Below are 17,971 nucleotides of genomic sequence, written 5' to 3' on the forward strand. Positions count from 1 at the left end.
CTCCCCATCTTCCTTAAAATATGGCATATATTTTTTAAAAATTAAAAAAAATAATTTTGAGAATTTGTGACACATTTTGAGATAGACATTGTCAAAGAGTAAAATAGGCCAAGACTCTGTGAATGAGAACATTTTTTTATGTGAAAATAATTATAGAAATAGATAAATGTTTTTTGGTTGCAGTTGTCCCTGAGCAAATTTATTTCAACTTCATCTGCAGGATTGTAAATTTGTAGATGATCTATCTCTATATATGTATATGAACTGTTTAAATAAAAAATAACTGAGGCAGCTAGACGGTGAAGTAGACAGAGCACCAGCCCTTGAAATCAGGAGGATCTGAGTTCAAATCTGTCCTCAGATACTTAGTACTTTTTAGCTGTGTGACCTTAAATAAGTCACTTAATCCCAATGTCCTCTCCAAAAAAACACAAAAAAAAAAAACACACCCACAAAAATAAATGAAAACTTAATTCCTTTACATTAAAACACTTAAGAAATTCATGTCAGTTATTTTTAACACATGTCAGTTATTTTTAACATATTGAAAATATACATTTCACTTACAGATTTCAGTGAAATATATAATTGAAATGAAAAATAATTCCAGAAATACAATGTTTTATAGAATCTTGATTTTCTCATAACAGGGTAAGGAAAAAAAAAAGACTTGTGGAAAACTGGTAATACAGAAGAGAGAGTAAAAATGGCTGTCAAATACAAAAGGGTATATTTGGTGTATAATGGCAATAGCACAAAAACCCAGACTGACATTTTGTGATTTCTCACATGTAACATGCTCCTCCATCTTCTGTATGCACTTTGCAATAGTGGATTCCATACCCCCCTCCTCTGTGCCTCTTGTCATCCCTTGTTTTCTTCAAAAGTTTGCTCAAGTGCCACTTCTGTGGGAAATCTCTCCTGATCCTTTTGGTTACTAATGCTTTTCTTCCCCCATTCCCCCACCCCTCCCACTGTGCATGTTGATTTAGAATGTTTATGTACTTTAAAAAATACTAATAGAATAAGCCCCTTGAGTGCATGCGTCATTTCATTCTGTCTTTGTAACTTTGCATGCTTGTCCCAGCATGTACCCAGCACAGAGCCTAGCACTTAGTAAATGCTTGCTGAGTAATTCATTTGTTCATCCTTGGTGTACTTTACTAAAAAACCCCAGTAAATAATTAGGAACAGATAGGGGGATTGGTCCTGTGATTTCATTGGTATAGAGAACTCCGGGTAAAGTAACTCTTCCTGTTAATGCAGGTTGATGTTGCAATTTATAGTCTTGGCAATTTATTGTTTTACTGAGTTGCATTGAGCACTGAGAAGTCAAGTAACTTGCCCTAAGTCACAAAGCCAATATATATCAGGTATAGGACTTGAATACAGATCTTCTGGCTCTTTGTACTGTGCCACTACACTAATATGTACCTGTGGATTCTTCTTACTGTCAGCTTAAGAGAAGCATAATTAAGAAGGTTAAATATGCTATCATTCCAGCCTATGATGCTTTTCAAAATCAAATATAAATATCTTTTGGAATATTTTGCTATTTTTAAATTACTCTATACTTATGCTCTTCACTATTAGTAAAAATAATTTAAAGCTGACTAAATTAGTGTCTTATTGCTTCTGTGCTTTTCAGCAGAGGCAGCATATAGAAGACTAATATGGAAAAGAAAGGAAGAGAATAAACATTTATTAAACACCTACTGTACTAATCATTGTGCTGAGTGCTTTACAAATAGGAAACCTTTTAAGAGACATTTCTAGTTCCTTATCCTTTTTTTTTTTTTTTTTTTTTTTCCCTAAGCAGCTCTACATATATTTCTAGATGAAACTGAGACTGAGGAAGACTTATCCAAAGTCATGCAGGCAGTACTAGAATGTATTGTAACAACAAAGCTAGAATGTAAACCTACTTGGTTCTTCTAATTCAATATTCTAGATTTATTGAGGTGTTTTTTTTTTTTTTTTTTTTTTTAATCTTTATTTTGGTCAGAAATTTCAGCTTTTTCCATGTACTTTGAGTCTTGAGGGTAGCTAAAAGGCACTCAGTAGATAAAGTTCAGGCCCTACAGTCAGGAAGACTCATCTTCCTGAGTTTAAGTCTAGCCTCAGACATTTACTATCTGTGTAATCCTGAGCAAGTCATTTCACCCTGTTTACTGAAGATAGTCTTTAAAGAAATAAAGCAGAACTATCTTAAGATTTAACTATGGTTCTTAAGTTAACCAACTACAAAGTTTTTTGTTTTTTTTTTTTTAATTATTATACCCAGAAGCTTCCTAATTTAATTTAATTCTGTTGCTTGGGAATGAATGAATGAATCTCTTTATGCCAAATACTCATTAAATGTCATAATATTAACAGTAATAATAATAATGATAGCTAGTATTTATCCCTTTAAGGTTTACAAATCATTTTACATAAATTATCTCATTTGGTCCTTGTGATAACTCTGTAAAGTATATTTTGCTATTATCCGAATTTTACATATGAGAGTACTACTAAGGCTCACAGAGATAAATGACTTATCCAGGATCACACAGCTAGTAAAGGTCTGAGGTGGGATTTGAAGCTTGACTACGTCCAATTCTTTATCCATTGTACCACTTAGCCAAGAACTTCTCTAACAGCCATTGGTGAAACTAGTATAGAAACCATTTTTTTTTCTCTGCTTTTCCAAGATAGCAGCTTTGGTGACTTGAAAATTCTTTTCAGATTTCCTTGCTCGCCCTATGTACTCTTCAGTCATACACCATTAGCGCTGAATTTTGTTTTTAGAGAATCCATCTGAAATCTTAAATTTTGTATTCTTTCTCTCCAGCCATAGGTTCCTTATTTCTTAGCTTTTATTCTCATACGACCATTAAAATGTTTCTATTTTGGACAACTTTTTTAGGCTCCCACTTTCCTCTTAGCCTTTTATATATATTCTATTTCCTCTGCTCCATGGTTGGTAGACATTGCTGCCCACAAAATAATTTTAGACTATTTCACAGTCTTAGTTTCTGCTGTGTTGATCCCAAGTTTTAGATCACTCAGTTGGTATTAGAATGCAGATATTAGAAATATAATAATGATATTATTCCCAGTTTAAAAGATACTGCTACAAGAGAGCATAGTAACCCAAAATTCAGATTCTAGTCATTCAACTTCAGTTTGGACTTAATCACTATTCTGAAGTCCCACCATTCATTTCTTTTTGATATCACTTTTCTCTTCAATTCTAATTGTGTCTGTTTCAAACTTTTCTCCTGTTTTCTTAAACCCCCGATTTTTTCCTGATGTCTTCATATTTCTTTGAGTTATTGATACATTTTCAGCAAATTGAATCAGTTTTCTGTTTCTCTCAATTTTGGGTTTCTATTCATAAGGAGGTTATTTGCCTAAGCATTGATTCGTGGCTGATTTTTATTATGTTTGTGTGTGTATTTTCTTCTCTTAATTAAAGAGTTTTATCAGTGTAAGCTGCTAAGCTGATATTTTCTATAAGAGAAAGGTTTCTTCCTAGAAGAATCTCTTTTTTCAGTGGGCTATCTTGTCCCTGAACACATTATTAAATCCTCTTTCTTCTTATTTCATTTTTGAACCAGAAGTGATCCCTTTCAGAAATTATCTGTAAGGTCTTTTGTTTCCAAATCCATTGATTTTCCTCCTGCTGATATCTCACAAAAAGGAGAGATATGTGAATATAAAAAATGATATAAGGTTTCTTATGTGCATCATTATTTTACCAGTTCATTTTGTGTCAGACTGAGAGTTTTGTTAAAATTTAAGACTAAATCAAACATGGATTGATAAGGACCTATATTTTTTTTTAAATTTTTTATTATTATATATATATATATATTTTATAATATTATCCCTTGTATTCATTTTTCCAAATTATCCCCCCCTCCCTCTATTCCCTCCCCCCGATGACAGGCAATCCCATACATTTTACATGTGTTACAATATAGTCTAGGTACAATACATGTGTGCAAATATCATTTTCTTGTTGCACAATAAACATTAGAATCCGAAGGTACATGCAACCTGGGCAGACAAATATTAGTGCTAACAATTTACATTCACTTCCCAGTGTTTCTTCTCTGGGTGTAGCTACCTCTGTCCATCATTGATCAACTGGAAGTGAGTTGGATCTTCTTTATGTTGAAGATTTCCACTTCCATCAGAATACATCCTCATACAGTATTGTTGTTGAAGTGTACAGTGATCTTCTGGTTCTGCTCATTTCACTCAGCATCAGTTGGTTTAAGTCTCTCCAGGCCTCTCTGTATTCCTCCTGCTGGTCATTTCTTACCGAGCAATAATATTCCATAACCTTCATATACCACAATTTACCCAACCATTCTCCAACTGATGGACATCCATTCATCTTCCAGTTTCTAGCTACAACAAAAAGAGCTGCCACAAACATTTTGACACATATATAGGACCTATGTTTTGATGATGAAAAATGGGAAAGGAGAAAAGATAAAGCCATATGATAATAAAGAGGAATCGGTATTATGCCGGAAAGTCAAATACGACTCTTAGGTCATCATCTGAATCTGTATTCTTGATAATGATGACTGATATTGGCTGAGTCATAGTTTTCTTTCATTCACCCTTTGTATAATTTCAATGACCTATGATTTTTGCTACTATTGTTACTACTGCTACTACTACATAGTAGTAACATGCTATCTAAATACAAGTTACGATTCCAGAACATTTTGCATATGTTCTCATTTTACTGTCATAATCTGTTGGGCAAGTAATCAATCTCTCACTGATCCTATCTTGATGGACTCAAAAGTTCAGTCCTCTGACCATAAGTTAATCAAAAAATTTGTCAGAAATGCATATGTTTAAAAAGAGATTAAATACAAATGATTTCTTTTTAGCGTAGTCAATCTTATCTCTCAGAAAGGGATGAAGGAAATGTAGCATCCTGTTTTGCTTTTTTCATTTTCCCTCCAATGAATCCATTTAAAATTTTGTTGGCATAACTAAGGTGGATTATTTTCCCCCTTTTTTTTTTTTTTAAACCTGAATGTTTCCTAGGAGCTACTGGGTTTACTGAAAATACTTTGTTAACATGATAATTAATATAATTAATTAATAATATAATTATAATATAATTAATATAATAGATAAGAACCCTGGAAGTGATTTCTAAACACTGCAGACTCTGCTAACACTTGTCTTCATGCCAGATTTAATAGTCCTCAGTTCACCAGGGTTTTTAATGTAACTTGTTTCAGGTTGCTTATCTACTCTAGGAAGTCTACTCTAGTAACTTCACTGTTCACTTCCATGCAGAGAATTTCCATATTCCTGACTTTTGTCTATTCAGCTGAACTCTAGTCTTATAGTTTTCATAGTATTCTTTGGATATTTATCTCAGACTTATCCAGAAATGAATGTTACAGGTCTCTAATCTTTTCATCCTCCTCCAGTTTCTCCAATTCTGTTTGTGGTACCATTGTTGTGCAAGTTACCCAAGTTGGAGATATATTTTACTCTTTTCTTACCTGCATTTCTAACACTAAGCTCTATCCTTCTTTTATATTATGTCTGAACCGTACCTTCTTTTTATCATTTCCAATACTACCAATCGGTCTGCTGGCTTATTGTATTTCTCTTTTGTGCTCCCTCAAAATTGCTATCAGACTACTCTTTTCAAAGCCCTGATTTTTGTCGTGTTACTTTCCTGTTGCCTATTGGATTAAGCCCAAATTCCTTATTGATGGTTTTCACATTGTTCTCCAGACATGATACTCATTTCTACATATGTAATTTTACAACTATATGACTTTTTTTATGTGGTACCTCTTATCTGGAAAACTGTCCCTTCTCTTTTTTTTCTTTTATTCTTTCTAGGTCTCAATATTTTTTAAAAATCCAGTCTAAGTCCCACCCCAAATATCATGTATGTATGCTAATGCCTTTCATTTTTCATCATTCCTAAAACTTATTATTGTTTGACATTTTATCATTCAATTACATTGTCTTATATTGTTTTCTAATTGGTTCATGTACCTAAGTCATCTCATAAAACTTTGATGATTGTCAAATACATGTGAACATATAAATTATTTGGAAGTCAGACTTCTAGAATTTAGGCCACCTAATTCATTGGTCAGTGAGGATGGGGGAGGAGGAGTAAAGAGCTATTAGAACCAAGATCTTTATGCCAGTCAAAAGAAAATGTATAAAATAATAAGCTGTAAGACTTTCCAGTATTCTAGGATCATTTAGTTTAGGAGTAAAAAGCTCTGAATATACTAGAGTCTCCAAAGTACAAAGATACTTATTTATGCTGAAAATTCTAGTAAGACTTGTCCTTATGCAGTATTCACAACTTTTGTTATAAAAGATAGCTTAGTATGTGATAATTTTTATTGATTGATTGATTGTTGATAATTTAAAAAAATTTCCATATTAGTCATAAAGAAAAATCAGTACAAAAGGGAAAAATCATGAGAAAGAAAAAAAACAAACAAGAATGATATGCTTCAATTTCCATTCAGTCTCCATAGTTCTCTCTCTGCATATGGATGGCATTTTCTATCCAGTGTCTATTGGAATTCTCTTGGATCACTGTATTGCTGAGAAGAGCAATCTGTCATAACTGATCATCACACAATCTTGCTGTTACTATGTATAATGTTCTTTTGGTTCTTCTCACTTAGCATCAGTATTTCTAAGTCTTTTCAGGCTTTTCTGTGATAATTTGTTTTAAAAATATCCTCCATCAAAATTGGTTATAAAGTTTTGGTCACTGGTGTCATAAAGTATTAATCCATTATATAGAATACCTTGCTCTACAGTGGTGATGTATTTCATGTATTACTCTTAGATCCCTTACAGTACTTAGTATACTGCTGGACTCATTAGAAATGCTTAAATACTTGTGAAGTTTTATTGAACCAGGAAGTGATAAATCAACTATTCCTTAGCAAAATAATTTGTAAGTGAGGGAAATTTTTTCTATGTTTATAAATGGAGAATTATTTGAATTTTTATCTATAAGCTATTAAGTGCCTACTGTATTCAAGTCAGTATATTCAGGGGATGAGAAAATAAAAAAAAAAAACTGTTCTAGTGGAGAATATATTGTGTGAAATTATGCTATTGTGGAAAATAAGACCTCAGCCAATAAAAATTCTCTTTTGCACAATTAAAAGTTTATTGCTGAGTCATTAGAATATTAATAAGTTAAATATTGAACAGTGTTTTTTGGGGAGTTACAGAAACATACTGCACATATTTCTGAAAAGATTTTTTTTTTTTCATTTCCTTTCAAAAGTTATATATATTGTAATTAGAGCTAGAAGTAGTGGACTTGTGGATTTGCTGTTTTACTTTTGATAAATAATCTCTTCTGTAAGGGCAGCTAGGTGGTGCAGTGAATAGAGCACTAGCCTTGAAGTCAGGAGGACCTGAGTTCAAATGTGGTCTCGCATACTTAACACTTTCTGGCTGTATGATCCTGGGCAAGTCACTTAATCCCAATTGCCTCAGCAGCAAAAAAAAAAAAAAAAAAAAAAAAAAGGAGAATAATCTCTCTGTAAATTGCCTTTTTGTATAAGAAATCATGATTTGTTCAGTAATCTGAAAAACGACCATATGAAGATTAATTACTCTTATTTATTAAAGCTAGAAGAAAAAAATCCTTAGAAATAACCTAATACAATTTCCTTGTTTGATAGAAGAAGGAACTGAGGGCTAGGATGGGAATGTTGAAGTCACATATCAAATTTGTAGCAGAACAAGGGCTAGACTTTGGCTCTCACAGTACCTTGTTCTGATCACCACACCTCACCCTATCAGGGTTATTGACAAACTTAAGAGACAGTGTTTGCATTATGAGAACATGGGTCCAATTTCTTTTCTCAGAAATGGTGGGAGTGTGAAAGTGGTTTAGAATCATTTCAGTAGGTAATAGAACCCTGTAACCCTAGAGCTTGAGAGAGGCTGACTGACCAGTTGTCAGGGTTAGTGTTGGGTAGGATTCCTGCTCAAGGAAGGTTGGTCTGAATGACCTTTAAGTTTGATTCCAACCTGAAGATTCTTTAATATTTTTTAATCATTTGGTCACCATTATTCTGAAAGAGATTCAGTTCTCACATTCTTTTCAGGCTTTCTCTAACTTTTGATGTTAGATAAAAAAGTTTTGTGCCCTATTATTTGGCCATTGTCATTTTCAGTTTTCATTTAATTATAAAGTATTTCCTGTATGCCTGTTAAGGTTTTTAATTGTTTTTCAAGCTTTTAAATGTTGATCCTTAACTGTATCTTCAGATTTTGGCCTTAGTTATGCCAAAAATGGAGAGCTACTTAAGTATATTCGAAAGATTGGTTCTTTTGATGAGACTTGCACCAGATTTTATACTGCTGAAATTGTGTCTGCTTTAGAATATTTGCATGGAAAGGGAATTATTCACAGGTAATTTACTAGATATATCTTTAAATATTTGTAGATTTATTTATTGGTAAAGAATAGTTGTTTTTACAAAATTCAAAGGTACATCTCAAAAGTTTTGGCTGTAAAAATATGAAAATCTCTTTGGCCTTCATAAAACACTTACCTCAGTTAAATTTGAAATCAGATTTTTTCCCCCTATATATGTTGTCCCATGGTAATAAATTAGGCATTTTTAAGAACTTAATGTTATTTTGTGCAGGTGTAAATTTGTCTGAATAAGTTCTAAAGAATGACAATTTTTTTGTATAGCAGAATACATTTACATCCAGTGACCTAAAAAAATCTTAAAATAATTATTCTCTTAAATAAGCTCAATGTGCTCTCTGCGGTCTTCTTTGCATTGGCAACTTTAAAAAAAAAAACAACCTAGTGTTTTCTTGAAAAGTAGTGAATATCAGATTATGGAAGGGTCACATATGAAGTTTATTTTGATGTTGTTTCATGTATTTGTATATCACATTTAATAAACTTTTGTATAGCTATGCACATATGTTATCTATTTGCTTTTGGGATGCAGAAGAAGAAATCATTTTAATGGTGATATTTTGCTTCCTAAATTAAGTGAAAAATTTATTTAAAAATTTAAAATGTAGATTCATTTTTAGTTCTAGATTTTAATACCATCTGAGACTAGATAAAAAAATTAAAGAAGAATGTTTGTTTTAAATTTTCATGGTTTATTGTTAAGAGAAGAGAAAACAGTCAAAACAGTCTAAAGATTATGAAGTAGAGTGAGGAATTTTTTCACATTTTACTATACTGTATTACAACCAACATTTGATAAGGAAGTGGGGGAAACCATCAGGTAGTCTGCTCAGTGGACAGTGTTGTTCTAACAGTTATCTTCACCATTTATTCTGGTAAATGAAAACTGGAAGGTGGCTGACCACTTCAGTGATTTATTTAAAAGTAGATGGCTATATTACTGATTTTAACTTTAAAAATCCATGATCTTGGTGTGGGTTCTCTACTAATGCAGATGGTAATCACTGTCTTGTGCTTGATCGTCTTTGAGCAGCTGTAAAGAAGACATATATCGCCACATTGTTGCCTGATGGCTACTGTTTTCTAATAATGAGCCCCTTTGAATTAGGTAGGCTGGGTCCTTGAATGACAGAGTATAGTTTGTTTCTGGACCCATACTTGACATTTTTTCAATTCAGGCTCATTTTCATGCCATGACAAAGTGTTGGAGTGGAATTGTTAATGGAGATGAAGGTTATGTTAGCTTAGTTGTAATTTTTTATATTGTAGCTTGAAAAGATTTGTTTCAGTAGATAGAATTTCAGGGAAGCCTTAAATTTTCTTGTTTAAACTTTGTAAGCCAAGGACAGATGACTGTTTTGTTGAGGAGTGAGAATGAGAGCATGGACTTTGAGAATTTGTTAGTTGACAGTTCTTAAGATCACATTTCATCAGGCTATCCTGAAATAGCTAGAAGGAACATTGACTTTAAAGCACCTCCAGTTATAATAAGATACAAATATGAAGCGTTTTAAGTTTATCTTGTGTATCCTAATAGTTTTGCAGCCTCTGTTTTATGACAGATAGTATTGAACTTGGATTGTTTATACCTCTTTTCCTTTGTGGGGGAATGGGCTTCTGATATTCATATATTTTCTGATAGTTTCATCTTAGAAATCTGTCCAAATGTTGATTGCAGAGTAAGGAAGACTTCTCAGTTTAAAATCACGGAAACCAAAATTAGTATCTCATACTGAGATCTGTATTTGAGTTGTGAATTATATTTTTCAAATTTCTGTGCCATTGTGACAATCCATTTGTAACAATGTAACTTTTTAGATGAAATAGATCTGTTTGCCTCTGAGGAATCATTTAGGATGATTAAATTTTCTTTTACTTTTTTTCTTCATTAATATTTAATGCATGTTAAAATTTAACTCCTTTAAATATTTTTGCTGAAATGTGAAAATATGCTTTTTCAGGGACCTTAAACCAGAGAACATTTTATTAAATGAAGATATGCACATTCAGATTACAGATTTTGGAACAGCAAAAGTATTATCTCCAGATAGTAAACAAGGTATGCAAGTATTCTTTTCTGATAAGACTGAATTCAATTTTATGTAGTAGAAGCTATATTTGAAAGTTGTTGAATGATATAAATCAGAATTATAGGTTTGCTTTGTTTTGGATTATTTGGTAATTGAATAACTTATTTGCAAAATAAATCCTTGGTTAAATGCATATGATTTTAATACTCATTATAGAGTTTGTAATTTAAAGGTATCAAGAATATAAATATGCACAAAAGTTTTAGTGGGCTTTGATAGTCAGGTATGATCCAATCTCTCATGACTCTCAGGTATGATCCAATCTCTCATGACTCTCCGGAAAGTTGACAACAGGTAACATGCAGCCATATCTTTTGTTGCAAACAAATTACCAGAGCTGCAAGGATCTGAAAATGTTTTAGTTCATTCCTTTTTTTATACATAAAAAAAAATTGAAGAAAGTAATTTGCTTACATAGTTCATTACTTCCAGGGCTTAGCATTAAATTTTAATAATAATTTTGTAGTATGTTCTTAGTGTATCCGATCAATAAAAACATCAATTAACATTAGTTATTAACATGGAGTATTTTAGGTTTGCAGAGTGCTTTACAAATATTACCTATTTGAACCTCACAAAAACTATGGGGGGTAGGTGCTATTGTTGTTTTCATTTTACAGATGAAAAAACTGAGACAAAGATTGAAATAACTTGCTCAGAATTACACAGCTAGTAGATGTCTAAGATTGGATTTGAATTCAGGTCTTCCCAGTTGCAATGTCTGAATACTATCAGAGAAAGGGCCACAAAATATTGAGGTTATGAAATTATAATTATGCTTTATACTATGCATATTTATGTTAATTTAGTTTGAATGGGACATTTTGGGAGAATGAATGTCAAATAAGCATATTGAGAGAAATCTAGGGAATTCTTGGGTGTAAGATGTATTTTAAGGTTGCTGTGTTCTTTGAGTTCGAGGACTATGTTTTATTTTATCTTTTGCTTCCCAAGTGCCTAGCACAACTTTGCAGCATAGTTGGCATTAGGATTATTTTACCTTTGTACCCTCAGAATCTAGTTCATAATCTTATACAAAACAATGTTTATTACATGTTTTTGAATTGAATTGAAAGAATAGAAATCGGTTTAGAATGAATATTACTTCAATAACCAAAGAGATTGATTATCTTAATGTGGCAGACTTCTATGGACATGAAATCATTTTGTCTATTTAATAATGCTAATGAGTTTCTTGGAATTGAGTCAGATTATTGAGCATTTAGCAGTTTCTTTGAGAATTCTTCTAGAAGATAATATGTATTATTAAGCTTTAGAATATAGCTATTGGATTCTTATGCAAGATCAGTATAAGAAATATCCAGTATTCATATTGTAAGGATACATAATGAAGGACAATAGATTATGTATTTGACAGTTTCTTATAAAATCATTTCCCTCATATAGAAAAAATGTATATATAGAAGGTAATTTTTTTTCCCCAGTGGGGCAGAAAGACCTCATGTAGAAGGAGGTGTTTGAGATGAATTTTAAAAGAAACTAGAAGAGGATGTGAAAGAGGGTCGTGCTGCAAAAAGGAGATGAAGAGTTTATGGGAGTGAAGGGAATGGAGGATAAAAAGTAAAATAAGGCTGTCAAGGTTGATTGGGACCAGGTTATGAAAGGCTTTAAAGGCTAAATTGAGGAGTTGCGTTTGATTTTAGAAGCAAGAGGGAATCAATAAAGTTTATTGGACAGGGAAACAATATTGACAGAACTATGCTTTACGCATATTAATTTGGCAGCTGTTTGGAGGATAGATTGGGAGGAATGACTTAAGGTAAGACTAATTAGGAAGCTCAGGACATAGTAAAGGAAAAAAGTTGGGAAGTGCTTGAACTAGAGTAATGACTCTAGTGCTTGAAAAAGGAGTGGATAAAAAAGATTATGGAGGAAGAATCAGTTAAGGCTTGACAAATTATTGGCTATACATGGGGTAAGGGAGAGTGACGATTCAATGGTGATTTTGAGGTTGTAAACGTATGTGACTATAAGGGTACTATATACTTAAACATCTAGGAAACTTAGCATAAGAGATGGGTTTAGGGAGGAAAGGAGTTCTGTTTTAGATGTAATGCTTGAGATGCCTGTGAAGTAATCCATTTGGGAAGGTCCAATAGATATTTGATGATGTCAGAATAGAGTCTAGGAGAGAGACCAAGACTATATGTATATCCAAATCTGGGAGTCATTTGTGTAGTGATGAAAATGGAACTGAAGAAAGCTTATGGATTTCACTGAGAGAATGTAGAGTGGAAAAAGAATAGGGTTCAGATCAGAGCTTTGCAATAAACCAACAATTAGTGATCCCAGTTTAGATGGGATGCACATGAAGAAGAGGACAGACCAGTAGGTAGAGCAAAAACAAGAGATATTTTACAATATCCCAGAGAGGAGAGAGTATTCAGGATGAGTGTATAGTAAATAATGTCAAGTATTCAAGAGAAGTTGAGGAGGATATGAAGATCTAAGAAAACTTATTATTCTTGCAATTAAGAGATCACTTGTAACAAGAGAAAGAAGAATAAATTCAGTTCATGATAAGGTTGGCTGGAAATCAGATTTAAAGGTTTGAGAGGAGAATGAGAATAGAGGAAGTGTTCATTCAACTTTTGCTAGAAATTTGGCTATTAATAGGAGGGGAGATAGAGAAGATGATAAGAGGTGGTAGAGCCAAGTAAATGATTTGTAGGATGGAGGGGACCTGTATATATCTGTAGGTGACTGGGAATGAGCCAGTAGATAGGGAGAGATTAAAGATTAAAAAGAGAGAAAGATAGATTATGGTGACAGTCTGCTCAAAGAGATGAAGGGAGTGGGTTAAAAGGTAAAATTAGAGGGATTGGCATTGGTAAGAAGAGCTACCCTTTCACTGACTAAAAGAATAGGATATGATGTTAAGAGGTTTTGAAATGGAGAATGGCTTTTGGGTTTCCCTTCCCCCACTTTCCCAGTCCTATCGCTACACCACCTTAGCAAAGTGTAGGCTAAAGTCCTTTTCTGAGAGGACAGTAGGAGGGCCAGGTGATTTGAAATTTTAGGAGAGACATTTTGGAGCAATAACTGTGGGCAATGGAATAATGAATGAGTCAAGTAGGAGTAATAGGATTATCTTGCTATGATGATGCTCCAATTGAGATTAGTTAAGAAAAATTTGTAGTGTACCCATTCAGTCAGGTTGTCAGTCAGTGAATCAGCAGAGTTGTGTGGTATGACTTATTTCAGCATACTAGCTGTGAATGATGCAAATAGTGAGAATAATTTGATTTGGAATTGGGATTTGGTAAATTGTGAAGAACAGTGATATAAGGAGACAAAGGATTTGATATTAGAGGACAATGTGAGGTAAATCTGATTAACTAGGGAAAAGATTGACAAAGGAGGGGAAAGTGAAGCCAGAAAGAAATGAATGCCTGGGAAAGTCCTGAGGAGTGCAGTAACTGGAGCTCATATTGAAGATGGAGAACAGGTTGAGAGGAATAAAGCATAAGGAGTGATGAAATGGTAAGTTTAATGGTTGGATAATTAAGTTCTGGAATTTTTGGGCATTGAATACATCTAGATCATCTGAAATATGAAATATATTTGAATAAATTGTAAAGGTAATTTTTTTTTTTCTTTTTCCCTTTTTTCCCCCCTCCTTATTAGCCAGGGCTAACTCATTTGTAGGAACAGCACAATATGTTTCTCCGGAGCTGCTTACAGAAAAATCAGCATGTAAAAGGTAATCATTTGTCCTTGTTAAGCTATAAGTGTGTATATTTTAAGAAATTAACATTTTTCATTGACAGACTACTCATACTGAAAAAACTCTTTTTAGGTCCTCCCTTCTCTGTAAATCCTTCTGATCTCTCAATTGGAAGTGATTTTTTTCTTCCTTCATATGACTTCAGAGTACTTTATTTACCGCTTACACACTTATAGTTACTCTTTCATATTGTATACTTATCTCTTTCTACAATATTGAGTTAGACTTAAGATTAAGATATCCACGTCCAGTATTTATGTGGTTATTATTAGTTGCATGACCTCTTTGAGCCTTTGTTTTCCCCTCTGTAAAATGGACTTAATAATAAATATATTAATTAGGAAATATTAATTAATAAGAGTGTTGGTTGATAAGTATATGTATGTTATATTTGTGTGGTGTATGTGTGTATCTTTCTCTCTAGGCTTTTTAAGGTATTATTTATGCTAATTGTTGTTATAAGGACAGTGATCTTAGCCTATTTATTTTTGTTTCTCCCCTAATGCTGAGATTTATAAATATTTGTTGAATTCTAGATAATTTTTTAAAGTTTTTAAGATTAAGAACATTCTGAAAGAAACTTGTTTTATTTTTGATCCATATTTTTTCCTTTTGTATAAATTTATGCTAATTTGTTATTTTGATTATATTGCTTTTGGCTTTGAACTGTGTGTGATCTTTTACCTTTAGGGGAAAAAAAATGAAAATTTTCAGTGTTATCCAGAGAAGAGAGTATCTTAGTCTTCCTGTTCCAGTGATCCTTATTGTTGTAGCATGGAGGGACTTTATATTATTATTAGGATCATAATTCATCCCCATTTCTTAATATATTGGAACAAGGAAAAGTAAAGGAACTCAGCAATCTGTCATTAAGTCAGTTCTTTCACGGACTGTATGGCTGTGGAAAATCCCTTAACATCTCAGCTTTCTCACTTGCTAAAATGGAAATAATACTACTTGTAGTACATACCACACAGCATTCTTATGACTTTGTGACTCTGAAGCACTTTATAAATGTTAGTGATTATAAGAATGATGGTGAAGCAAATATTCCTATCAGAATTATAGATAGAATGTGTGGCTAGGCTGAAAAAAAATGCTCTTTATATTGCTAATTCCTGATAAAAGTTTACATCTTCTTTAAATATTATCTAGATTTCTTTTTTTGGATCTATTTGAAAATTAGCTTGAACCATGGTTCAAAAATCACCTTAACCAAATTTGAGAGAGGATATTCAAATTGGTTGTAAGGTGACGAATTTCTGAAGATTAAACAATCTATACTTTCAAAGATGATGATTTTTTTTTTTTTTTTTTTTTTTTTTTGAGCTATAGTGATTCTTAATGACCAGCTACTAGTTGGGTTGTGATCTTTGTGGAGAGAATATCTACTCTGATGAAATCACAGATCCTGGAAGTATTTAATGCTAATATTTTCCCCTAATCTAGCTGTATTGATTTTATTTATGCAAAACCTTTTAAATTTGATGTAATTAAGATCATCTTTTCTACCCTGTCTCTGATTATGCATTTTTCCTCATCCAAGGTTATAAGATTCTTCTCTATTCTTCTCTAATTAACAGCTACTCCTATCTTAGGTGAAATGTAGATTGATTTCCTTGTTAACCTTATAATCAGTTTTCAAAATTTTTTAAATCTTAGTTTTATATTCATTCAACAAACAATTTTCATTCTTTCATTTGGCATTTATTAAGTTTCTACTGTACAAAATTCATTTTAGGGGATAAAAAATGAAATGAGAAACAATTTGTATCTTCATGGTGTATCTTTACAGTTTAGTTGAGGGCATAAACCATAGTTACACATAAATTAAGATATAGTGGGTGCATAAGAAGAATATGAGATCAGATGATAATCAAGAGGGATTAGGGAAAGTGTTAAATTGAGTCAAAAGTTTTTAAACCGCTTTATCATGTGTTACAAGGATTTCTAATTCAATATAGTTTTTCATTTTATCTATATCTTTCTATCACCTGAATGATTGTTTTAGCCCAGTAGTTAGGAGTCATTATTTTATATTCTAAGGCTTAAATTTGATTGTGGGAGAAGAAGTTGCTTATATACATAACTTGGTGGTTGGCTGTTAACATGAGGTAGAGTTAAGTTTCAGTGTTAATATATGCATAAAGTTAATTTGGATTAGAATAGTAGGTAAGCTACTGAAGGAAAGTTGTAGAAATTTCATTCTAATAAAAATTAATTTTATGTTAGGCAGCTAAACAGTACAGTGACTAGAGTCACTGGACTAGAATCAGGAAAACCTGAATTTAAATATGAGAACTTAATTGTCTGTATGACTGTGGGCAAGCCATTCAACCCATGCTTTCTTCATTTTCCTCAACTACAAAATGGGGATGATAACAGCAGCTTCTTATATGTGTCATCTTCCAGAATGTAAACAATTTATCTTATATTGAGCCCTTATAATTATTCTTTTCATGTTACCTTCAATGCTTCTCTTGATTTTTATGTTTGAAAGTCAGATTTTCTATTCTTCCTCTCTAAAAGGTAATTTCTTCCTTATTCCTTTGAAATGCTTATGATAGCTTTCATCTTTTATGCCTAAGTCATGTATCCATTTGCTATTTAGCTTCATATATAATGTCAGTGTTTGTTTGTAACAAACACTATCAAGTTGATTTCTAGATTTCCCAGTAATTTTTGTCACAGTTTGTCTTTATTCCAGTAACTGGGGTCTTTAGGTTTATCATATACTGTGCTCCATATTTATTTGCTTCACAGAATTTATCATTTGATAAATGAAATATGTTTTGTTACTTGTAATTTTCAAATATGATCTTCTTTTCTCTTTTTCCCTATTTTAAAGTTCAGACCTCTGGGCTCTCGGATGTATAATATATCAGCTTGTAGCAGGATTACCACCATTTAGAGCAGGGTAAGAAAAAAATTTATATTTCTTAAATATTTCTTTTAAAGATCTCATTGTTTTCTACTTATTTTCCCCAACAATATTGTCATAACAAAATGAATTTTAGCAGCTAAGTACAGACTACTAAATATTTATTATCTTCTTTTAATATCTGGAGTAAAGAGAAGTTTGAAGTTACCAGATTATTTGAGATTGAGAGAGATTATTTTTGTCAAAGGATCAGAGGAATACCCATTTGAATAAGGAGTGACTGGAGGAAGGCTTCAGGAGTACAAGTTGGGCCAATATGTTGGAATTCTAGGAAGACAGATTTGTGCTTGTAATAAAGAAAAAAAAAAAAAAAATGAATAGACTTGTCCCAAAATGGAATGGGTTTCTTTTTTGGAAAGTATGTTCCCTGTCAATGGAGAGGTCTCCAGACTGTTTGACAGCTGGTTAGGTATGTTACAGAAGAGGGTTTAGATTGGTTTAGATTACCTTCAAATTTTTTTACACCACCAAAATTCAATATTTGTTTAGGGAGATTAACATTCTTAGCCACATACATGGCAGCTATAAGAATGTTCCCTTTGACCATTTGGAAACCTCCCCTTTTTAGGGGAGAGGAATGGGCAATACCGTGGATTAAGCAAGTTATATATTGAAATCTTTACCTTCCAAACTGATTACAAAAGCTGCTTACAACTTTTTTTTGATTTGAAGGTAATTGGTATATATGATAGTTAAAAAACAAAACAACAAAGTTAGGATTA

At 32.4% G+C, this 17,971-nt stretch overlaps 1 protein-coding gene across 10 annotated transcripts in view; it reads left to right on the forward strand.

Moving 5' to 3' along the window:
• PDPK1 (3-phosphoinositide dependent protein kinase 1) overlaps positions 1 to 17,971 on the forward strand; it is a 157,180-nt gene that overhangs the window by 94,534 nt on the left and 44,675 nt on the right. For all 10 annotated transcript variants that reach the window (XM_074279860.1, XM_074279854.1, XM_074279858.1 and 7 more), the window contains 4 exons: positions 8,302 to 8,446; positions 10,432 to 10,529; positions 14,209 to 14,284; positions 17,157 to 17,225. In XM_074279860.1, the coding sequence (XP_074135961.1) occupies positions 8,302 to 8,446; positions 10,432 to 10,529; positions 14,209 to 14,284; positions 17,157 to 17,225 (388 nt within the window). The remainder of the gene's footprint in view (positions 1 to 8,301; positions 8,447 to 10,431; positions 10,530 to 14,208; positions 14,285 to 17,156; positions 17,226 to 17,971) is intronic.

The sequence above is a fragment of the Sminthopsis crassicaudata genome, chromosome 1 (genome assembly GCF_048593235.1).
Source record: "Sminthopsis crassicaudata isolate SCR6 chromosome 1, ASM4859323v1, whole genome shotgun sequence".
In the NCBI taxonomy this organism is placed as follows: domain Eukaryota; kingdom Metazoa; phylum Chordata; class Mammalia; order Dasyuromorphia; family Dasyuridae; genus Sminthopsis; species Sminthopsis crassicaudata.